The sequence below is a fragment of the Lipophrys pholis genome (assembly GCF_963383615.2).
Source record: "Lipophrys pholis genome assembly, chromosome: 11".
Taxonomy (NCBI): Eukaryota; Metazoa; Chordata; class Actinopteri; order Blenniiformes; family Blenniidae; genus Lipophrys; species Lipophrys pholis.
The window spans coordinates 18,456,540-18,480,399 of NC_137631.1; the positions used below are offsets into that span (position 1 = coordinate 18,456,540).

General features: G+C 42.7%; 1 protein-coding gene across 1 annotated transcript; it reads left to right on the forward strand.

Annotated features, from left to right (window-relative positions):
* Window positions 1–8,393: 8,393 nt before the first annotated feature.
* On the forward strand, window positions 8,394–23,719 carry rgma (repulsive guidance molecule BMP co-receptor a). The gene is made up of 4 exons (XM_080476201.1): window positions 8,394–9,002; window positions 14,466–14,581; window positions 16,159–16,676; window positions 20,818–23,719. Exons 1-4 carry the CDS (start codon window positions 8,989–8,991, stop codon window positions 21,550–21,552), a joined length of 1,383 nt encoding a protein of 460 aa, XP_080332327.1. The 5' UTR covers window positions 8,394–8,988; the 3' UTR covers window positions 21,553–23,719.
* Window positions 23,720–23,860: the final 141 nt, after the last annotated feature.

A 23,860-nucleotide genomic window follows, 5' to 3' on the forward strand; every position in this document is an offset into this window, starting at 1 on the left:
CGTGGATACAACGTTTTTTTTAACCCAAGTGGAGTAGGATTTGTCGGGATGACCCGGACTTTACTAGTTGTCCGCTCCAATTAACCTGCTTCAACTGCAAGAGCCAAGAGAAATTACAGTCTCATTTTACATATAAGCGATCAATAACAGCATCATTTTTGCCTGCAGGGAAAAGTCTCTATCTCAGAGGGCTGCTACTTATCTCCAAGTGTTTTTTCCCTATAATTAGACATCCACAGACTCTTCAATTAATCTGGACCCAAAGCGTTGACATTTCCACGGCGCATTAACAAACCGCAGCGTGCTTCACGCAGATGGAGCGAGGAAGGCTTCTCAGGGAGCTGAACTTGGATAAATGTACAAGGCCGCAGTACTGCTGCCTTCACCAACACTTCTCCGCGAAGGCTTCCAAACATCACGGAGTCACTAATCGCTCCTTTTTGGCCTGCCGGGGAGACAGCATACATGCTAATGAGTTTCAAATTAATCTGTTCTTCAGCCACCACTGACTTCCTCTGTTCCATCGTTTCAAAGAGCCTGTAAATATTTCAGCATAGAAATTACTCCTTTTTTTTTTTTGGTTTGTTCTGGATCTCGAATTGCAAATTCATTCATTGCTCCTGCTCCTGGAAATATTGTCTTCAAATTAGAAATAAATGGAGCCACGATTAAGGCTGAAAACTGCCAATACATCATCAAAATAAAAACGACCTTATTTGTCAACTATTTGTTTGACTCCAAACTCCTGTTTTAATGATGCTCGTGTTTTGTTTGTCATATTGAAAAGGAATCGCAGTATTGAAGTGTTGTGATGTGGGATTTGTAGAAGCAGCTATCTTGGCTGAGAAATTCTGAAGTCAATGTGTGTGGTCAGAGTAATAAAGAGAGCGAGCGAGCTGAAAAGCAGCTGAGGCTAAAGGTGATCCATGAAAAAAACCTGAAAGCCAACTGGGCCATAATACTCAAGGTTTACTGGCTCGACTGTTGGAAACGCAATCGAGCAACTCTCTGAAGTTTTTATATGATAAAAGGTGAAGGTGTTTACTTGCAGTGAGCAACAAACACGGGAAGGTATATCGCGCCAATGAAAACTGTCTGGTTCACCAAAGTATGAAGGTTGCAAAGTCATTTGGGGTTGCCAATAATGTGTTTGCACCTGCAGCGGCTCTTTGCAGCCGCTATTGTGACAAGACGGGACAAAAGCAGGGGCAGTGCGAAGCCCTCACAGCTGTGCATACACGACAACACCGCAGGACACTAGTAAAGTTCAACAACCCAACAGAAGACGCTAAGACATTAAAGAGCTGTGAAGAATCCAGACAGGCTGCTTATTTTCCAAAAACTGAATTCCTAAATGTGTGTTGGTGGTATTCGTTTAAGACCCCCCATTTTAGGCCAACAAGCAGGTCAAAACCCTGCAGATCAGCTTGTTTTGGAAAAGCCTGTGCTTGTGTTCCTGTCAGTGTTATCATCGATCAGCGTTTACACAGGTTATGTGTCCATGACCCGAGTGTAGATGGGCAGAAAAAAAAAAAAACTGATTTGAAAGGAGAATACAAAGACTGACAGTTGGCTTTTGTTGCATCTCTGCAGCAGACACAATAGGACAGCGAAAAGCAGATAAACAGACCAACAGTAAAGAAAAGAATGGCCTTGATGAGTTATTGAATTGCACACAGTATGTTTTTTTTTTTATCCAATGACAATTAACAATTAGTATCTATTGTCTGTTTAAATTTTGCATTAAACATTTTTTTTAAAAAAGAGTTGTTTTAATGACAGCGAGGACCCGTATAGGCATAATGCCAATATTTCCCTTATTGTCTGGGATTATCTAATCTTGTATTCATAAAATGAATATATAGATAGGCTTTTACTTTTTGTACAGAATTTCACAAGCAGGAAATTAAAAAGGCAGCTGTTTTATTGAGATAAGCCTCAGTTCTCTTGCATACATTTGGGGCATTCTGCACGCAAATGCACCCATGGCTGCTCACCAACATGTTTTAGAGAAAAAAAGAAAGAAAAAAAACCTGTCAGCAGCCAAATTGAGATGATCATTCAGTTTAAAATGGTTATCCATTTACTAATTTTTCTGCCTGAAAGTTGACTTGGAGTGATGCATCATGCATTGACACGGGGTCGGTTTAGGCAGCCGAGCCAATTATTCGTCTCGCAGTCTGTACACACTCTGTCTAGTTTGGTCCATGTCTGGAATTAAACAGTGTGCATAAGTCTTGGTGGACTGCAGTCTGGCTTTAAAAGAGAGACAGAGAAGTGGTGGGGGGAGAAATCACCTTTACTGCTCAAAATGAGAAAGGAGATCCTGTAATGAGGGTTTACACATTCAAGTCCCTTCCTCTGTATGCATGAACAGGCCAATTTGCAAGCTCCCCACATTCATATTGTTCCGGGCCGTGGCAGTAATTCCACAGACACTATCTGAACCACACCATATCACCTCTTAATAGAATTTTTCTAATTCAAGCCCACACCTTAATACCAAAGACAGACACTTTGTGGGCACAGTCTCCTCTGTTTAAATGCCAATCATGTACAAAAAACAGAAATCTCAGCCCATTTGTATTTTCAGTGACGACTGAAGGGGGCACTCACTGGGCATTTGAAAAAGAAATGTGCACTTTAGACACAATATAAGTTCAATTTTAACATGAAAAACTACACTTCAGTCACATTTGATTTACTTTTGATTGACCGAAAAGATGTATTACAACTACTATATGTTGTCAGCAGCAGTCTATACAATGAGATATGCATTTATAGTATGATCACTATATAAGAGAATCGATGTGCAATCCCCCCCCCCCCCATTAAAGATTTTGTGATTGTAAAACAAATTGACTGCGAAAAGGTTTTTTTTTGTTGTTGTTTTTTTTGGGGGGGGGGGGGGGGGGGGGGCGTTTAAAGCAACAAACAGACAAATTGTATCTGTGAATAAACTAATTTATTGATTTTATTAATTATTTTCTCATATACTTAAATTATTATCAGATCTTTTCTTGCAAAAAAAAAAAAAAAAAAAGTTAAGCAAAATTCAAAATCTCAAACTGATATCAGTATCATTTTGGCCCACTAAAACTGAAATTCAAAATATATGTGTGTTATTTAAATATCAGGCAAAGCAAAAGCGACAACGGGAACTATTGAATGTACAGAATTTCTGTTAGAAATTATTTAACCCTGTTGTTCTTGAAGTATGTGGCCGGTCTCCCTTACATGGTGAAACAAAGCATCACGGAGCAGTGCAGTGCAGCAGCAGCAGCCATAAAAATGGCAGGGTCACCAGGATGCCTTTTCTCAGCATGAGACAAACTCACATTTAAACACACATTTTAGAATTAAATATACTTTAAATGTAATTGAGATTTATTTAAATTATATTTAAAAGAGGAAGAGTCATTCTCAACCATATCATAATTCGGATGTTAGAATCTATTCAATAATAAGCTTATCTTATAATGTGAACAACATAAGCAGGTCCATTCAACTAAAAGTTTCTTCCTTTATATGAGACGAAGTGTGGAGTTGTAGGGTCAGTGAGGGAGGACTCATCCTCCTACCTATGCAAACCACCGACCCTGCTGCAGTGCGCTGTATCCCACTTCTGGAATCCCATTTCTCTTCCTCTTGTCAACGTATCCCTGCTCCAACAAACTTGGCTTAAATGAACAGATTCATCATCTCACTCTGCAGAGGAATGATAATAAGCGGCCATTCATTTGAATATGGTGCGATGAAGCAGGGGCATGTCAAAAGAAAATTCAAAGAAGCAGTTCCTCAGAAGATCAGGACTTGGAAATCAGTGCTGTAATGTATTAATCAACTCTATTTCAACTACAGTACAGGTAGTTATTACACTGTGCAAGAGGAGGGAGACTGTTTGAAATGGAGAGAATCTCAGATAGAAAAATGTGCATATTACTTTAGGTGACATGATGAACACGGGAGGAAGTGTGGGCTGTCAGATGGTTCAGAAGTGTCTGCAGTGCACACTGTGCCGTGTGACACCTCTGCACAAACTCCCTGTGACAAGCTAATTGTTATGCTGCAGGAGAACAAAAGGCAACGAGAAGGTCAGTACAAGCATATGATGCTTACTAATCCCGGTCTGACTCTTGAATACTGCTGCAGACAACAAGCTTCAGTAACTTTGATTCACACGGAACATCACTCTTCTGAATAAACTTCTTAATTATGTTTAGATTGAGGATGCAAAACTCATTTCAGTTCAGGGGCCGGCCACATGCAGCCAAATTTATCATTAAGTCGGCCAGACTGGAAAAATAGTGCCATAAGAACTAGTGTTGTTCCGATACCAATTTTGGGTCCCGATACCGATACCGATACCCGGTTGCATAGTATCGGCCGATATCGATACTTGCCGATTCTGATACTTGCCTATACCTATTGTGTTTAAAAAAGATACGGCCTGTTTTTCTTCCAATTCTTAAGAACTGCATACTCACTTGGTTGTATAATACTCACTTGGTTGTATAAATCATTGCCATTATGGCTTCATCTGGCACTGCTTAAACCTTTGTGAAACAGGAAAAGAACACCAACACAGTAAATGTAGGACAACTTTTTTATTTCCTACCTGGTATGGGTGAAACTGAAAAAAGAATAAACTTTTCTTAAACCTGAGTTTTAGCTCACAAATGCCAGTAAATAGTGCAATATCCATGTACCAGTCCAAGCCCAGTTAAACTTAAATTAAAATGACAAATAATATAGATATGAGGCTTTCCTTGGCATGCATGGATCATACATGGATCAGGGGTCAGGGCAGCAGTGAGAGAGAGTCAGGAGAGAGAAACACACGGCGCTGCGTATCGGGGAGTTAATAGTTCGGACCTGCCGATACCGATACCAGCTTTTACTGTGTTATCGGCCCCCCCTCCCGATACTGGTATCGGTATCGGCACAACACTAATAATCAAATTTAAACTTTAAAGGTTTTTTTTTGTTTGTTTTTTGGGGGAAGGGGTTGTGGTGCAGAAGATATGTGTTCAAAATGTCTATATTTGTGACAAAACCCAAACATTTGTGCTGAAAATGTCTAAAATCTCAACGAAAAGCCAATTTTAATGACACTTTCTGGTGAAAAATACAGAGAAATGTCCAATAACCTTCTATCGCTGTTGCATTATGAATGATTTTAGAAACTCACACCAACAATATGGCTTTAAGGTGAATGTTGGTTTGTATTTTCATAACGAAGTAACAATCTTTCATGGCAGCATCGCCGATATCTCAGCTCAGGTCGAGTTTTGTGTTCACTGCTCTTAAGAAATTTGGCAAAAAATAAATAAATACACGTTTCCTTTGATAATTGTTGATGGTTTAGCCGGTTGTATTGAAGCCTCTTGTTTAGGTCTCATGTTTGACACCCCTGATGAGAAACGGCTTCTTTTTTTTTGCCATGGACTTTGTAATAAACAAACGTTACTGCTTTGCAGTTAAAGCAAAAATGTCAGCCACTGTTTGTCCAGCCTACGGAGAATTAAAAAAACTGTGTTTCCACATGAGCACGAGCAATATGAAATTACTTTAAAAACAGCAAAAGAATGAAATTCAGAATATACTTTTTCAGCAGATTTTAATGGGGCTGTTTTCGTCGTTTCATGATTGAGCCCAACTGGGAAATGACATATTTCCCATTGTAAACTTTTCCCAGTATGATTACACAACGATAGAGTACGTGAAGCCAGTAGTCAAATAAAAAAACTCACGAGATAACATCTGACTGAATATTGTTTATGTCCCGATCTTAAAAGGAAAACAGGATTTGAACAATTTGTCTGAACTTGCTTAAATTCCAGAGTATAAGTCACAATTAAACACTTCACAGATATTTCCTATGCGTACATGTTAGGAGAGTCTGTTTCAAAATGTGTTTTCTACATCACAAAGTTTGTAAAATAAATATTTCAAGGATGAAGGACTTTAATATTTCTTTACACTGCAGGACTCAAAGAGGTTTGCAGCTCCCTGCCTGATTTTTCCTGGGTTTCTCACTATATACTGTTTATGAACGCTATACTTCTGCAGAGGCAGCCTGAGGTTCACGTACTTTGATAGAAGACTAAATCACAGGCTAATGAAGAAGCATGGAGAGCCCCGAGGGCACAAGCGTCACAGAGAGCTCATCTCATTCCTATAATAGTTACATGGCTGATTGTCACTGATTCGTTCTGCTGGAAATCACATTGCAACGCAACACACACACACACACACACACACACACACACACACACACACACACACACACACACACACACACACACACACACACACACACACACACACACACACACACACACACACACACACACACACACACACACACACACACACACACACACACACACACACACACACACACACACACACACACACACACACACACACACACACACACACACACACACACACACACACACACACACAAAAGCCTTTTATTAATCCACTGACATGTAAAGCAGATCTGTTGTGTTAACTGGCCATAATACCTCAGCAAGGCAGCGTGTACACCAGCTGTGTTTGAGATGGGGCCAGCATCCGGCACCTCTAAAACCGTACTTTTCACACTGGGGTGTCACTCTTTCAGGTTCTTCTGTTACATCAATGTAAAATATGCTGCTTCTCAGTGGCCATCTGGACGACGCGGCTCTGCACTGTGATAGTAAACTAACGGATTACAGGGGTCAGTTTGTTGCTGGACGTACAAAAGAGGTGGTGTTATGCGCCCGCTCTGCTCGGTCGCTTTGTATCTCATACATAAGCATTAACGCGGAGGCGGAATCACAAGCTCGTTAGGAAGAGTTTTTACTAACTGCATTTGGAGTGGCTTGGCAGTCAGTATTCACGACTCCTGGTCACAGATCCAGCAAGTCAGGGGGAAGCTGGAGCAGAGAGAAGCAGTTATGTTGTATGGAGTGAAGGCTTGAAAAGCTCTCAAAAGAAGGGGGTGGGGGGTGGGGGGGTTATTTTCCAGCATGCAGTCTGATCCTAAAACACAGGTGCAGCCTCTCTTTGCAGCTCTCTCTCGCTGCCTTTGAGCACACCCCTCCCCCTATACCCCAGGCTGCAAAGTGTTTGTCCATCTGATCCGCCATTAAATCCTGATTATTATGGATTTGTCCCTTTGCAGACCTGTGATTTGGTAACATGAGGGACTGATAAAGGTTATCTCTGGAGGGTGCAGATCTGAAAGTGAGGGTGTTTTTTGGGTTGTCAATGTCACACATAGAGGGTGTGATTTGTGATCAAAGCTAATGGAGAAGGATAATAAATAATATTCATTATCCCCAAGCATGAGACCTTCATCAAAAATTAACGGAATAAGCATAATGGATGATGAAGCAATGCCGAACAAATTATATGATTCCATACTGGACAAACCCTTCACAGACAGGATTGGTGCTGTCAAGAAGGTACATCGATCCCTGACTATAACAACACAGTGCAATTTGTGGAAAAAAAAAAATCAGGAGGAGCAGTATTTTGCAATGAAAAAATAAATAAATAAAAGAAACATTTGATTAAATAGTAATGAAAGGGGTACAACGACAAAGATTTTGTAATGGAATGTGAAATTAATTCAAATGTAATGCAGACCCCCCAAAGTGCAAGACCATAATAAATGTTTCAGGTGCTTAGGTTGCAGAAAGTGAAAGCCTCTTTCTATGTATATGGATCAGCTATAGATCTTATCAGTCTTCTCATCTCAGTCCATCAATCTCAATGTATCTACAGGCCAAATGTTGAGGTCAACACAGAGACGTTTGCTGTTGTATGAGACAGTGATACAAGCAACATAGAAGTTGTGACTCTTCAACAGATGATCAAACATCTGAGGTTAACGTAAGGAGATTGGTTAAAAAAAATAATTAATGAATGAATTTGACGCTAACCAAAATCTCTATGGATCGATATTGTGTCTGATTTGTCTTGATGGGGTTAATGCTGTGCAGAGTGATTTAATCCAGTGAGACTAGCGCTCAACGCTGAGAGGTGACAGCTTCACTTCACCATATTTTGAGACATTTGTGTTCCATGGTTCACTATTAAATCCGTGTTATCCCGCTCTCTATTTGTTTTTTTTGAGGAATGTACTGACACCTGAAGTAACATCACATTTTTAGGCACCGAGGCTGAAACTAGGGCAAGAGAGAAAAAGGATCAGATGACAGCAGTACTGGTGGTGCATGGGGGTATGTTCACTTGCAAAAATCTGAAAACAAAATAGCAGACCGTATTTCTCTGCATGGTTTTTTTTTTGTATTTTTTTTCCTTCTGTGCAGCTTGTGACCTATTCTTGATGTGAGAGAGAAACCCCAGCACGGAGGGAGGGGGAGCTCTGAGATGAGGGGGGGCTCCCATGCGGCGTCATGCAGAGCCGATCATTGTCTCTCTCACACTTTCTAACTACCCATTTCACAACATCCACACTCGCGCGCACACAGCGGCCCGACTCCGTGCGCAGCGGCGCAGGCAGCAGCTTTCTGCCCCTCAGGGCTTTTATTTTTTTCTCTCCCTTTCCTCGACCCCTTCTCGACGTCGACCATAACTAACAATTTGGATCCTGCGCACGGATGAGGCCAATTACTGGACTTAATCTTTCGTAATGTCTTTCTTTACGATCGCCCGATAGTCCAGTGAGTTAAAGCGATGCAGCGGAGCTCCGAGTCCACCGGGTGCGCGAATGAGAGCCGACAACTCCGAAAAGAAAAAGACGCACTTCGGGTTCGACTTGGAGAGGCTGGTCGGAGGACACCATGCACGGACGGCCGCGTTTTACGCTCACAAAGCTGCTGAGTGCGTTTGATTTGGGATTACTGTGACACTGGACGTGCGGGTTTTGGGGGGTTTATTTGCCGTGAAGAGGGAGATTTCTGCGCTTCCCTCTCGCTCCGGTTCGCAGTCCTCCGGGTTCCTGCAGGACTCCGGAGGAGAGGAGAGCCCATGCAGCCGCCAAGGTTGGTTTGTCTCCACTTATTAAAACCTTTATTTGTGCGACTTTATTTCAGGCATTAGTACAGTCATTTCTTGTGCCGACCTGTCGTCTCAACCGTCACACTGGGAAGCGCGTTCATGTTTCACATCACCAGCCTCATTTACAAAAAACTAATCTGATAAAACGGAACCCTTTGGATTAGCGTTTCATCAACAATTTATTCCGCATTTATCAGAGACATTCACTTTTAAAACACCACGACTTGAATCTAGTAGGGAATAATAGGAATAAGAATAATAAATAAGGATGATGTTCATCAGAGCTGTGCAACAGGACAAATGCCCCGAATGTGTGCAGATGTTTTACTTTTTAAACCCAATCTGTATGACAGCAGTAATTAGAGCAATAGCCGAGCTGTCCATAAAGCTCCAGTTTAATGACAGGTTTGGTTGTCCTCATAATGCCATGTGCGTCTGTGTCATGATTCAAGGCTTCATATCAGAGCTCATAACAAGCGCCATCTGTTGGATAAGGGGATCCGTCCCTGTGGCTGTCTACATGCGAATGATCAGGGGGCAACAAACGAAGACCACACAATCCACATTACACTATAAGAGGCATGAGAGGCAGATAGGACTTGCACGCGTGGAAATGTCGAAGCTGCGTCTCAGCTGTGCAACCTGCTTTGACAGGTGAATTATATATGGACTATATCAACACACTGTAAAAACATGATTGTATTACTGGATTTATGGAGACGTTTTATTGTTTTATTGTGTCGCCTCCACTTGTATTGTGTGGGTGGAGAGAGAACACTGTTCCAGATGTTTCCACTTAATGCTAATTTACACATGTCATGTCTGAACGTGGTCACAGGCTGATCCTCTGAATTAGTCAATGCCCAAGAGATTATTCTACACCGCAGGTAATATTTAATTAGGTGAGATTGATTCAAACAGGCAACATAGGTTAGTTACTGTAACAAATGAGGACAGAGTGGAGTGTCTGGACTCTCCTTATCACAGGAACATCATTGTCGTCACCTAAATATACCATGTGTGGAACCTGCTGCAAAAATGACTGTTGAACATTTCATCACGTCTCAAACCTGGCATTGATGCATCTTGTGCTTTTCTTGACATGAATTGAAGCGCATTGATTATTTTTTTTTGCAGTGAATTAACCTATGAATGAAATATGAGACACTTCCAGGCATTTTCCTTACAGATGGTTTGAGTGTGGTCATGCTGGCAAATCGTTTTGATTATGTGAATAGATTATTTTTTCATAACATAATATTCAATCAGGTTAAATGAATCCTAGCAATGCCCTGATCACTGCGAGTTTAAATGTGACATATAGTGAACGTAGGACTTGATTTCAAAGACATCTGCTGAGAAAAAGTCAGTCTGATTTTGATTTCTAATGTGGCTTCTGAGCAAATGATTAACCCTTAAATCTATATCGGACGGAAAAAAAACCTCATAAAACTGCCTCTTGAGCTTGATATAGCTGCTTGTTTGCGTCTTATAGTTTAAAAATCAAAGGAGATTCTTTTAACTGAGCTCAGGAATACTGGAGTCAGGTGAGGTGCCATCCCCCCCCCCTTCATAAATGCCTTAATTAAATTTATTATCAGTGGGCACTTATCGTAATCTATTAATAGGCAGTGCTAATTACAATAATTACATATTCCTCATTGAGAATTAGGAATACATAGGGCTGCCCAGGACAAAAGAAATGCATGCGGGACTTGAATTCATCCATCGCTGATGTATCACAATCAAAAAACAGTCAATATTGACTCCGTGCCATTGCCTCTTCGCACTTCGAATGTATTTTGGGAAAAATTTGTTCTTATTAATGCCAGCAGTTATTTAATCTACAATATTGATGATTCTTTTTTTAAAACAAACAAGAAAAAAGACTAAATTGTTCTCATGATTACATTTGTTGTGCAAAAAAAGCACGATAATGTTGAGAGAAAATGACCAAACATAGCGTTCCTTTGTCTGCACAGTAACTGCAACAGGTGAATCCATTTGGCGTACGGGCCACGCATGCCATCTGTTTTTCACATCTGACACATCGATTTTGAGGTTTTCCCACCCACCAAAACACTAACACCTGATAAAGATATCAGCATCAAAGCCCTCCAAGTGTTACAGGACATTTTCATTTCTGGGTTTGCTGCAGCCATAATATCCCTGCCATGCAATCCCCAAATAATTCCAGGATTCATCAAAACATTTCGCAGTGCCGCTGATACCTTTCAGCTGCACTCATTCATTTCAGATGTGAAAGGCTGGTGTATTAAGAGTTTGGGAGTGAGTCTACGCGGGGGCCACCCTTGTTGAAAACATGTGTAGGCTCAGACCTCATTGTACATGAACGTATCCATCACCCACAAGAAGGACAGCAACCACAAAGACATTCACCACACTGTGGAAAAATACTGTATACTGCCAGCTATAACCTGAGCGGGCCGCCATTAGTGTGCCGTTTTGGTTGAGATGGCAGTGAAAACCACCGGCAATGTGTCATTTGTGCTATTGTAATTCAGTCAAAACAAGGTGTGTGGTGTCATAAAGAGGTGGTGTTCTGCTCAATTGTGCAATACGTGTTAAAATCCATTAGAAAAATAAAAAAGCATGAAATAGGCATATTACGCGTAGGAGGAAAATGTACAGTGAAGTCAAAAGGGGATGCACTGTACTTTTCATTCATTCACTAGCGTGTTAGTGTATCTGCCTTTGTCCATGTTCATTTGTTTAGGCCTTCATTTCTTCAGGCGCTTTAATCAATGGCTTGAAAGTGTGTTAAATTGTTTTACAAGGTTACTGAGTAAACTTTTGCCACAATGCCTTCAATGGGCTATCTTTATAAAGGACGGAAGATTTCATTCAAAACATGTGGCCTCAATTTTCTGTGTTTTCCCTCGATCTTTTGACATTAAATAAGCCGACATTGAGTTTACACCACACAACTGCTGTCACAATAGAAGCCACTATGCTAATCATGACTGTAATTGGGAATCTAAGATCATTATTTAAACATGATAAGAATAATTCATACAGTAGAGATGAATAGTGAATGAATATTGCAGTTTGTATTTTGCAAACATCGAGTTCTATATTTTTTGGAAGTGCTCATTTGTGAGCTCTTGACCTCTAGTAGTATAGCTAAAGCACTTTCTGTTTATGTATAGGAGTATAGTGATGCTTACGAGCATTGTGTTTTCATTTAACAGGTTATATTGTCGACACCAAAGGATCTCTGCCTTCACTTATCACACAGTATTTATACTAGATAATACACTAAGCTGAAAACTATTAGTCAACCTAACCTTTTGTCAATGAACATGTTCGATGACAAGCGATTCCTTCTCAACGAATTAGCACCAAGTATTGAGCTGTTCCACCGTGTTAAACACAAGCAATGGATGCTGCTTGGTTAGTACGATGACACTGAACCTGATATGTTCTGGTCAGCACAGAGTCTTCTAAAACTATGGTGTAATTTTTTCCAATAATCTTTAACATCTGGTCAACAAAACAATTAGAACTGGAACATCGGTCATACTGAAAATTGTAGCCGGTTGCTCAATTTGTAATTTAGTATCCCTTCGCACCGGCACTTAATTGACGCTGCAGATTGGGGAGCATTGAAATGTGAGACGTCTTGTTTTTACAGCTGCAGATTTAAATCACATTTCTTTTAGAGGTCGTCTGCATCGTTTTTTGGCACACATGATTCACGGCCCTGCCTGACCGGTGGAACTGGGGGGGTTGTAGAAGTTGTGATCCCTTGTCAATGCCACATAGGAATGATGTACAGCCACTGGCCCTTTTATAAGGTTCTCAAATACAAGTCAAAACAGCAGATTTGCTGTTCTAATGATATATTTTAGTCAGAAATGTAAACAATTTTGTGTTTATTTTTAGGCAGGGGCATCAGACATAAGGTTCATGGGCCAAAACCAGCCCACCAAACCACCAAGCAAATTGTTAAAATTTCAAAGAAAACATTTTTTTTTTTTTTTACACATTTCTTAAGAGTAGCAGACAAACAACACTGATACCTGAGCTGAGATATCAGTGATGACATGAAAGCTCGCTTTGGACATTTCACTGTATTTTGCACCAGCAGGTTTAATTATAATTGGCTTTATGATGAGATTGTAGTCATTTTCAAAAGTAATTGTTTAGTTATGTGAAAATATAGACATTTTGATCATTTGTGCGCTCCACCACAACAAAGAACAACTTTAGATTTAAAAGGTTATTATGGCACTATTTTACTGGTTTAATCCAGAGAATAACTTGAAGAGGAAGCATAGAAGTTGGTGAGGAAAAGCAGATGGGTTCCCCCTTGCATGTTTAACTCTTGGTGCCTCTGTGCCCCTATAAAAAATAAAATAAAAATGTCCTGCCACTCTGGAGGCCGCTATTGTTGTTATAGTCCATCTACAACTGTTTACCCTGGCCGTGGGGCACGTGCACAGTAGCAGCATTTCAGAAAAGTTCTGTTTTGTTCCGTTTCCAGAGACAGAGGCCATTTTTCAAAATGCGTACTTGCGTTATTACGTACTTGTGAAACCTCATCAGTTGGAGACAAAGTCCTGACCCAATTCAAAGCATGCAACTTGTCGAATACGCATGAAATAATGTGTGCTCGCTCCGCCCACATTATGGAGGACGCATCAAGACCGGACTTGTGCCAAATTACACATTATGCATTTGGCAAGAAAGCCTGTACTTCCGTGTACGCACAGGCAAGTATGTAGTCGCCAAGCACGCAAGTACGCACTTGGAATTGTGAAACGCCCAGTGTCAGAGCATTTCCAAGAAGTTCCACCTTGGGAGCAGTTTTCAAAACGTTGACGCTTAAATGGCCCCACGAAAGTTTTCCGTTTTGACTTGAAAACATTGTTACACAAGCAGGTTCTTATTGTGTTCAATCCTCTTAAAAAAAAAAAATCAATAAACCTTTAAAAAGTAAATGTTTTGGGTTTTTGATGCCGTCTTTTCAGGGGCCGAGTTGAAGGGCCGGCTTTGGCCCCTGGGCCTCATGTTTGACACGCATGTCTTATCTGGTTTTGTGGATTGTTGTGAAAAGTTGGTGGTGGTGGAATAAGTCTGCACGTTGAGGTGTAACCTGAGCTGAGGAGGAGGAGGAGGAGAAGAAGGAGGTTTAAGGGCAGAACATGCAGCCGTGATTGGCCTCCTCTGCTCGGCCGCTGCTCCTCCTCCTCCTCCTCCTCCTCCTCCTCCTCCTCCTCCTCGGAGCTTCGAGCGCGGAGCTCTTCGCCCCGTCGGCCGGTCTTAACGCTGCTGCACGGCGCACACAAACAACAGCTCCTCCGCGGGGCAGCGATGAGACGACGGACCGGGCTCCACGCCTCTTTCTGGGACTTCTTCCGCGCAGGATTGAGCGACTTTCGCTGACTTCTTCTCCCCCGCCGCTGTCTGTCGTTTGTGAGCAGGGAGAGGAGCGAAGCGCGACCCCGAGCTGGATGGATGGTTATGGGGGAGAGAGGGAGACCCTCGGCGCTTGAAGTGTGCAGAGTCCTGGCCCTGTTGTTCTCGCTCTTCCCCTCCGGTAAGACACTTTTCCTTTTTAAAATGAGAGCTGACGCTGTACAGGCTCCCGAAAACGGTGACATCGGGCCACTTATGGAGCTTAAAAGTGTAAAGTGTGTAAATGAGAGCAGGAAGTTACCAACACATTGCTGAGTACTCTTCGTCACTACATGTAATCTAAGTAAAACCACACTTGATTACTCTTCAATCATTCCAATCTGGTATATTTTGTACCCAACAACTTGTTTTGGGTTTTTTTAAACTTAGAAATAAATCCTGCTTTATATTAATATTTATTTCCTTTGATGTAAATTGTCTGTTTTGCCATTTGTTGATAAATTGTGCTTTAGAGAGCCAGGTCGTCACATTAAAGGCTACAAGTTAATCAAAAAGTACTAGTACTTTGATTACTTGGGTTTTTTCCAGGGGTGCTTTTGCTTGAGTATGATGATAAACTTGTAGCAGTACTTTTACTGGAGTACAAACTTTAGCACCAATCTGGTCGTTAATTTCCAGAAACTCAGTGCCAAAGTAGTTTAAAAAAAAAACAAAAAAAACAAGAAAGTGAAAAATATTCACTGGAAATGAGGAGTATTGCAGCTTTCTGAGGTAATGTGATCTATTTGAAGAGAGATCTCTAATATCGAGGTCTTGCTGCTGCTGAGGCTTCCCTCTTGCTTTGATTGGGGGATGGGGGTCATGCTTCAGTATTCCACTTTAGCCCTGTGAAATTAACAGTCTCTCTCTCAGCCTTCCAGCTCGGTTACATCAACGCGCTCTACAGTAGCAACTTCTTTATGTTTCAATAGATTTAATGCCTCATTTGACAGCACAATGGCTGCTGCGGCTCACTTCTTTTTTCAGTAGTGACACCTCAGTGAGCTCACTCTGCCCCCCTCCCTCCCTCCCCAACAGCAGAGTGATAATGTGCTGATAGGCCAGAACCAGATGACTCTATTGCCACCTATCAAATGGGTGGTAAGTGGAGAGTGAGGGAGAGGGGCTGGGGGGGGGGTTGGGCTAGAGCCGCACTGAAGCTTTATTTATTTATTTTTCCAGGGAGAAATCTGGTTTAAAGTGCGACTTCAAAGTTGATACGACTTGCCTCCCTCCCTCCCTTCATGGAGACGCTGGGGGAAACTTCTCATAGCCCATTCAAATAAATGTTTTATTAGTTCAAGGTGATCCTAGTCAAACATTGTGTCGCAACAGAGCATCCTGAGATATGTTTGAAGAACAATTGTGTCGGGAGTTAGCCGGATGTGGCATCAAAGTTGGAGAAAACAGTCTTTGCCAGTGTAGATTATCAGTAAATGTTAGGAGATTAGGATCCATTATGGCTTTTTTCCCCCTCTTGTATAAGGTAAAAGCTGGTCGGTATGAAAGGGAAGTACTCCTATCAGTACAAAAGACTGAAATTACCTTAAATCCAGGTTAATCTGACCACGGTTTGGACCAAAGTTTACAGCTCTGACATGGTTTTAGAACCATTTGTAATAATGATTTATAATCCTTGTATTAGTCTCAGCCAGTTTATGCAGGGTTCGCCTCATTCTGTCTCTTGTGTTGAGACGGTGTCTCTTTTCTCCCCGACAGTGAGTCTGCAGTGCAAGATCCTCAAGTGCAACTCTGACTTCTGGGCTTCCACCTCAAACTCTGGACCGGAGGAGGATTTCTGCACGGCGCTGCGAGCGTACAACGGCTGCGTCCGCCGGACGGCTCGCACCTGCAGGGGTGACCTGACGTACCACTCCGCCCAGCATGGCATAGAGGACCTCATGAGCCAGCACAACTGCTCCAAGGAGGGACCCACGTCGCAGCCACGAGCCCGGACCCCGCTCCCTCCTCCGCCCCCGCCGGTCCTCACCGACAGCCAGGAGCGCTCCGACGGGCCGGAAGTGTGCCACTATGAGCGCAGTCTTCCACGCAACACGGCGCCTCCCAACTACACCCACTGTGGCTTCTTCGGGGACCCGCACCTCCGAACTTTTGCCGACGACTTCCAGACGTGCAAGGTGGAGGGAGCCTGGCCGCTCATCCACAACAAGTACCTGTCCGTCCAGGTGACCAACACCCCGGTGGTGCCGGGCTCTTTAGCCACCGCCACGAGCAAGGTACACGTCTTTCTGCTCGTCCGTCACTCATGCTCGTGTCGCTTCACCATCAAAAGTCAATCCCAAATTCTGCCGGCTGTTTCCTTCATTAACTCTCAAATTCTTATTCTATCACTGCTGACAGATTTTACATGCACACTTCTCATAACACAACTCAGAGACTCTTCAGGATTTCTAGAAAATCCACTCAAAGTCTAGAAGTCGGCTTTGTACGAATTATGACAGTGGCCCCGGGCCTTCCATTTTACGACCATCCATTGAATTATAATCTTCCCAGTACCTTTGTAGAAATACACTATTTATGAAAAATTACTAAAGTTATAGTTATCAATGAAATAAGAGCAGAAGCACTCAGTCATTGCTTCTTTTTTTTTTTTTAAACAATTCTACAGCCATGAAATAAAAAATGCAGGCGTCCTTGTCACAAGAGGTTTAATGGATAACTCTTGTTTTTACAATGGTAGTAAAATGTTAACATTTCTCTCTCTGAGGTGACGTCTTAACATGCTTTATCTCATGATCAGTTAAAAATCCACAAATATGACTTCAGCTTTGGTGTAAAACTGGAACAAGAAGCAAACTGGACTTGGAATTTGTCGTTCTTGAAATGATTTGGAGATTAATTGATTGTCGTATTTACTTATTAAGGGCAGATTTTAATCTTCTTGATTTAGTCTTGATCTGTGAAACAAAAGAAGGATTTTATCTATTGTGTATGATTGTGGACATGTTTTAAGTATAAAGTAATAAATTCTTCATCAGGCATCTACTGAAATGCCTGAAAGTGTTTTAGAGTTTTTCAACCTCAGGGCCTTTTTAAGGGCCTCAGTGGATTTCTATAAGAGATGATAACATTGATTTTACACTCTCAGGATACTACACATCTCATACAAAATATTGTACTTCTGTCAAACAAAATAATGTATTCGCCACAAAAGTTCATAAACGTGCCTGCAATATTGTCACTTGTTTTATAGATGCTGTGACAAAATATGGCGTCTCAATTTCTTCATAATCTATCGCATTTTTAAAATGAAATCAATCAGGTGACCTTGTGCAGTGACTGAGAAAAAGAGGAGACTTTACAAGGTAACTGGAAGGAGAAAAAAAGTGTTTGTGTCGATTTATGAGACTTTAAAAGCTAAAGTCATCATTTTCCCACATTCTATAAATTCCACACAAGCAAGTCAATTACTTTTTCCATGTTTTCAGTTATTGACATTAATTCACTGCTGAATTGAAAATAAAAAGGGGAGAAGTGACGTTTAACCAAATATGGTCATTTGCCTTATGTAGGATCAAGAAAAACATTGTGGCTGGCAATCTTTCCAGATATTGTGACGTTGACTATAAGTAATAGAAACAAAACAAAAACAAGTAAATCGATTGATCCTCTGGCGGATTTCATGTTTGACGTTAGCCGAGTTCTGGCTCCTTCACCAGCGTCTGCAGCAGCAGATCGCCGAGTGTCGAGCTGCAGCAGAGTGTGACGCCGTTGGTGTAACTGTATCTGCACCTCTCTGATTTTTCTGTGGCCTGATTGTGAGAGCCGCTGCCGCTCTGTCAAACTGTGCATTCTGGTTAGTGTTTGGACCCGTTCCATCATCGCAGATGAAGAAGCTGAGCCCAGCACCGATCACAGAGATCTTGATAAGCCTTATAAATGATATGTTAGTATTATAACAGCGGCGCTGCGTCAAACGTTAAGACGGGACTCCATTTTCATGCGAGCTTCAGCCTGATGTTTGGCCTACTTAGAGCTCGGGCCTGGCTGAGCACAGTAAATGGTGTTTCTAGGTAAGCCGTACCAGAGACTTCTCCCTCGTGGCGCTGTCAGCAGAACGCATGTCATTATTTGTGTTTTGTTTAATGGTACACCGGTTGGTTTGGATGTCGGCCTCAGAAATGGCTTGCGGTAAACTGGAGGTCATAAGCTTGAGTTGGCAACGTTTCAGCAGGAATGGATGTGAACCTCCTTCACTCAGTCCGAGTGCTTCACTCATGATCCTCCACCGAGCTATAAGAGGACTTTGTCCTTAATCACATTTGTCGAAACTGTAATTTTCTGTAATCAAGGCTCATAATGATGCTCTATTAAGTGTTTGTGGTCTTTTTTTTTTCTTTTAACATAATTGCATTTTTATACTGCTATTCTTGGAAGCAAATGAGACGGCTTTTTTTTATTTTATTTTTTAAAGATTGTGATTGTGGACAAAGAGAAAACAAAGCAGCAGCCTGTGCCACCTGTGCAAACACGGCCCTTCTGGTAAAAGATCTGCATTAGAGCTCTGCATGGGTACGCTGCTCTCCCCACAGCAAATCAAACTGTCTGCCTATTTCCATCTTTGTACCGATGGAGCGATAACGCCGGCCTTTTTTTTTTTTTCTTCTTTTGTTTGCTTTCATTGAACGTTTAAGAAATGAAGCAGGGACAAAACAGAAGTCGACGTAGGTGGGAACTGTCGGCCGACGACGAGAGAGCCGGTGCAACAGATGAATTGTTAATTTAATGGACTAGTCTTTGGACCCCCCCCCCCCCCCCCCCCCCACCCCCACCCCCTCCATGTCAACGTCTCAAGCAGGCAGACATCACAGTCCCTCGGCTGTCGCGGCATCGCTGCTCAGACAATGGCTCATTGGTGTCCCCGATGAAACCAAGCTTCCAGAGTCCTGAGCAGTCTCACTTAATTAGCCGCAGAGTATATCGCTCTGTCCTGGCCCAGCGCCACTCCTGGAGCATAGTTTTGGGGGTTCACCGGCAGGTTTTTCACTGCTATGAATGGATCGTCTTTGTGTCTGCAAACTGAGGCCTGATTTTACATGGCCGAGACTCGTGTTTTTTGAGGGCGTTTACCTTGGCCTCCTCAGTGTCGAGCCAGCCCTGAAATGTGACACTTATGCGAGACACCGGGGTAGATAGCACACATTGCACAAACTTGTTCTTCATGCATATGTATAAGCACATTTTTTAATTCGGATGTTTACATTTACTGGAGTTTTACTAGGATTTGACTTTGGAAAAGTGAGAGACAAGTGGGGGGGACTTTTGATTTCTTTTCTGGTGATTCTGCACCGACAGTTCTTAATTTTGATAGCTCAAAGTTTGGTGTGTCCACCATTTTTCTCCTGGGAGGTCGTTCCAAACATCGTGTGTTGATGTAGGCCGACTTCCATGTAATCTCAGATGGACTGTATGATGCTGGGCTCAGGACTCTGGAGGGTCCCTGGACTCATCTTCACTTTAAAAAGGTCTCATATTATGCAAAATTCACTTTCGATTGGTTTAACAGTAAAATGTGTCCCTATGGCCCATGAAGAAAGTCTATCACCTCCCTCCCGGCCGCCATTTTTTCCTTCAAGCAGACGCTACCGTAAAGGGGGCACAGTAGTAGCCTGTTCTCTGTAGTGCTCACTAGAGGGACTTTTAGACACGCTGAACTTCAGGACCAGTACTGGATTGGGAGAAATACACTTTCAATACAAATTGGTGGATGTGAAATTGTTGAATAACTGTATAATAGGACCTTTAAATTTTAATGGCATTGATTGGAAGTTTGGGATTCGAAGCCGATAGTCACTGCATGTGGGTCTACACTCGCCCCGGTAGGGACTCCATGGAGTGTTCACAAAATAATCTGTTAATATTTTATCTTCTTAATTTTGATGCACAACAAACAATCTCTCACAGAGACTCTTTATCTCGCAGCTGCAGGTGACAAATGTGACACTTAATTAAAATCTGCTGATAAATGCAGAGTTGCTAACGGCACCTCTCAGAAAGTTAACCAGGAATAAACTCATTTTCCCTCTCTGCCAGTGATTTAGATTGACCTGTGTGTGATATAGGTGGCGAGGAGTACTAAAATGACTAAAAAATGGCTTAAAAAGGAAAAATTGTCAGCAGTTCTTACATTTATGGATTTTTAAAGAATTTACCATAAACTGCAGTTTTGGTAAATATGGTCAAACTATGCAAGCTGTGTCATGTTATTTTTAATTATTAAACGTGCATTGTTTATTTGATTGTGGGCATGAATGTCTTTCTGTCATTAAGGTTGCAGACTCCTGGTTTAGTGGAGAAGCAGTGCTTCATGGCTCCGTGTTGATAATGTTCCTGCCTTCTCCCTCCGTTCTCCTGCAGCTGACAATCATCTTTAAGAACTTCCAGGAATGTGTGGATCAGAAGATGTACCACGCGGAGACGGACGAGCTGCCGGCCGCGTTTGCCGACGGCTCCAAGAACGGCGGGGACCGCCACGGAGCCAACACCCTCCGCGTGGTGGAGAAGGTTCCCGGGCAGCACGTGGAGATCCAGGCCAGGTACATCGGGACGACCATCGTGGTGCGGCAGGTGGGCCGCTACCTGACCTTCGCCGTGCGGATGCCCGAGGAGGTGGTGAACTCCGTGGAGGAAGGCGATGACCAGGACCTGTACCTGTGTCTGCACGGCTGCCCCGCCAACCAGCGCATCGACTTCAGGAACTTCAGAGCGCGGGCCACCGAGGCCCACGGCTCGGGCCGGGGCAAGAGCGGCGGCAGCAGCGGCAGCAGCAGCGGCAGCAGCAGCGGGGCGAACGGCTTCACCTACCAGTCCGCAAAGGCCAAGTGCAAAGAGCGACTCCCGGTGGAGGATCTGTACTTTCAATCATGCGTGTTTGACCTTCTCTCCTCCGGAGACATAAACTTCACCATGGCGGCCTACTACGCCTTCGAGGATGTAAAAATGCTCCACTCGAACAGTAAAAGACATCACATCTTTGAAAACGATTCTCTGCTGGGCGGTGTGGCGCAGGGGGGCAAAGATTTACTCTCAGTCCTTCTCCTCAACCTGCTCGCCATCCTGTTGTGGCGCGAGTGTTGCACAGTCCACCTATAGTCTCTTGACAACGGTATCCTCATGGTGTGTCCGTCGGTGAGTGTTCGAGTTCTGTCGCTGTGTCGTACGTGGGCTCCTCTCCTCTGTGACCTGACCACTGCTTTACGTCTCCCGCCAGTGGTACGCTCACGTCGTGACGTCAGTCTTATAACCAGAGGAGCTCCCCGTCCTCCCTTCTCCCACCCATCATCGCACGTATTTTAGCTGGCTGGTAGGATTTATCTTTTGAAGGGAGCAGCGGTGAGAGAGCCCAGCTACCCCCGGAGCTCAGGATATCCACCTGGGATTAAATCCCACATTCTCATCAGAGCTGCATGCCGATGGGAAGCCGGACAAGATGATCTTTTGCAGAAAGAAGAGTTCGCTGATCCCCCCCCCCCCCGAACACCCCCCTCTCATTGGTGCCAAGCCAGCGAAGCTTTCTGTGGCTCATGTGGCGAAGCGAGAGGACCTGACAGGGGCTTTTGTTAACCTTAGGCCAAAAGCAGCTCTATGTTTGATTAGTTTCCAGCTTTGGAAAAGTCTGAGCCTTTTTGGAGGAAGCACTCAGCCAAAAAGATGTCAGAGCAACGTCTCCAGTTGTCTGCTGTGGAGATTAATGGGTCATATCGTTAGGTTGTGTGTGTGTGTGTGTTATTACAATATGTGTGCCGAATTCAGAATCTGTGGTTAATTTAGTGTTCGTGGGTGCATATGTTTCCAGAGACGAGACATCAAACCTCCAGTGTTGCAATTAGAACTAGAAAAGCGATGAAGCTCTCCAGTGACCTTGAATGAGCTTCGGCCAGGAGCAGATTCTAAAAAAGAGTCATTGATCAACAATAGTCTGGCTTCATCTACTTTCAGGATCATACATACTTCCCTCCCGTCTGTTTGAGCGGACACGGGGCTCACACAGTGTTTGTTTATGTGAATGTAGCCAACAACAAAAGAAAAAGAACAAAACTTCCTTGAGGGCACTCGAAGCGTTTACAGATCATCGATCAACCGGTCCCATCAGGCGACTCTTGAGACCATTTTGTGAATTTAAATAGCTGTAGATGCCATTTGTGCTCGCTGTAACGACGTTACCTGGACTGGGTTTACTTTCCTAGACGGGCGGCGTGCTGACCCAACTGCGGTGTCGTGAGCAAACGATAAGAGCGGGCCTGTAGACGTGATTTGATGGCTTCATTCGTTGCCAAAGAACAAGGCCCGCGTGCCAACGTTTCCACCGTGACTGAGTTTTCACCTTCGGTCTTCCAGCAAGTTTGCATCTGAAAGGGGTTGTTCACTGTATATAGCGTGCGTTTTGCGGGTGAATTTGCAGTAAACGCGTACTGTACAAGCAAATTCGGTTTCATTTTCTGCGGTCTCACTTTTGCTTTTCACGATGGCGCTCCTCGCTGCGAGAGGTCTCCGTCTGAACTCTTGGTCCTCGGCGGCGGGATCTGTTCGTGCGCAACTCATCCCTGTAGATACGGCTGCTACTGGGGCTCAGTTTGATGGTCATTTATCCTTTACACTGAAGTATTTCGGCAGGCCTTAAGCCCTGCCCCTCACAATATGTATTGGTGCAGTTTGACAACTAAAAAGAAAAACAAAAAAGTTAAAGCCTAACAAACATGATTGTAACGTTGAATCTTGTGTGAATAGATGTCATTTGTATTGTGTGTTTTACAGTATACGGTTGGACGTGTGTAATGTGAGATTGTACATATGTTTTTGTGTATTGTTGAGTTTAAATTTGTACAATACTAGTTGTGTTTTGAATTTATCACTCCAGTTTTTGTACATGAGTTTGTTTTGGTGAATGTGAACTTTTATGTGAAAAGGGACTCTTTCTTGCAACAAAAAAAAAAAAAACATGAGCGCCACAGAACAAGGGCAGTCGTTTACTAAACATTTTATCCAAGTAGAGAAAAGTGATTGGTAGATACAAGAACAATGTTCTGGGATGCCCACGTTTTTCAGTTTAAAGCACTTTATGTTCTTTTTTGTTTTCATTTAGCTCTTATTTTTTTTTTGTTTGACTTGTAATTGTTTAAAGAAATAATAATAATTAAAAAAAAGAAATAGCTGAATGGGAAATGCCAGAAAGATCAAACTGTGTTGTATGTAAATCAAATGTGGTCCCACACTCCAGCTGTTTATAATGTAAATTATTTATTGAATAAAAGAAGTTGGCTTCTTCTCTTGTGTTTTGTATGGAGGCATTTTTTGGAAAAGTCTCGACGCTTTTAATTTTGTGTTGTGTTTGACTGCCCCCTGCTGGACAAAAGTTGTTGCGGTGGTGGAAACGTGTCAACGGCTCCTCGAATATAATTGA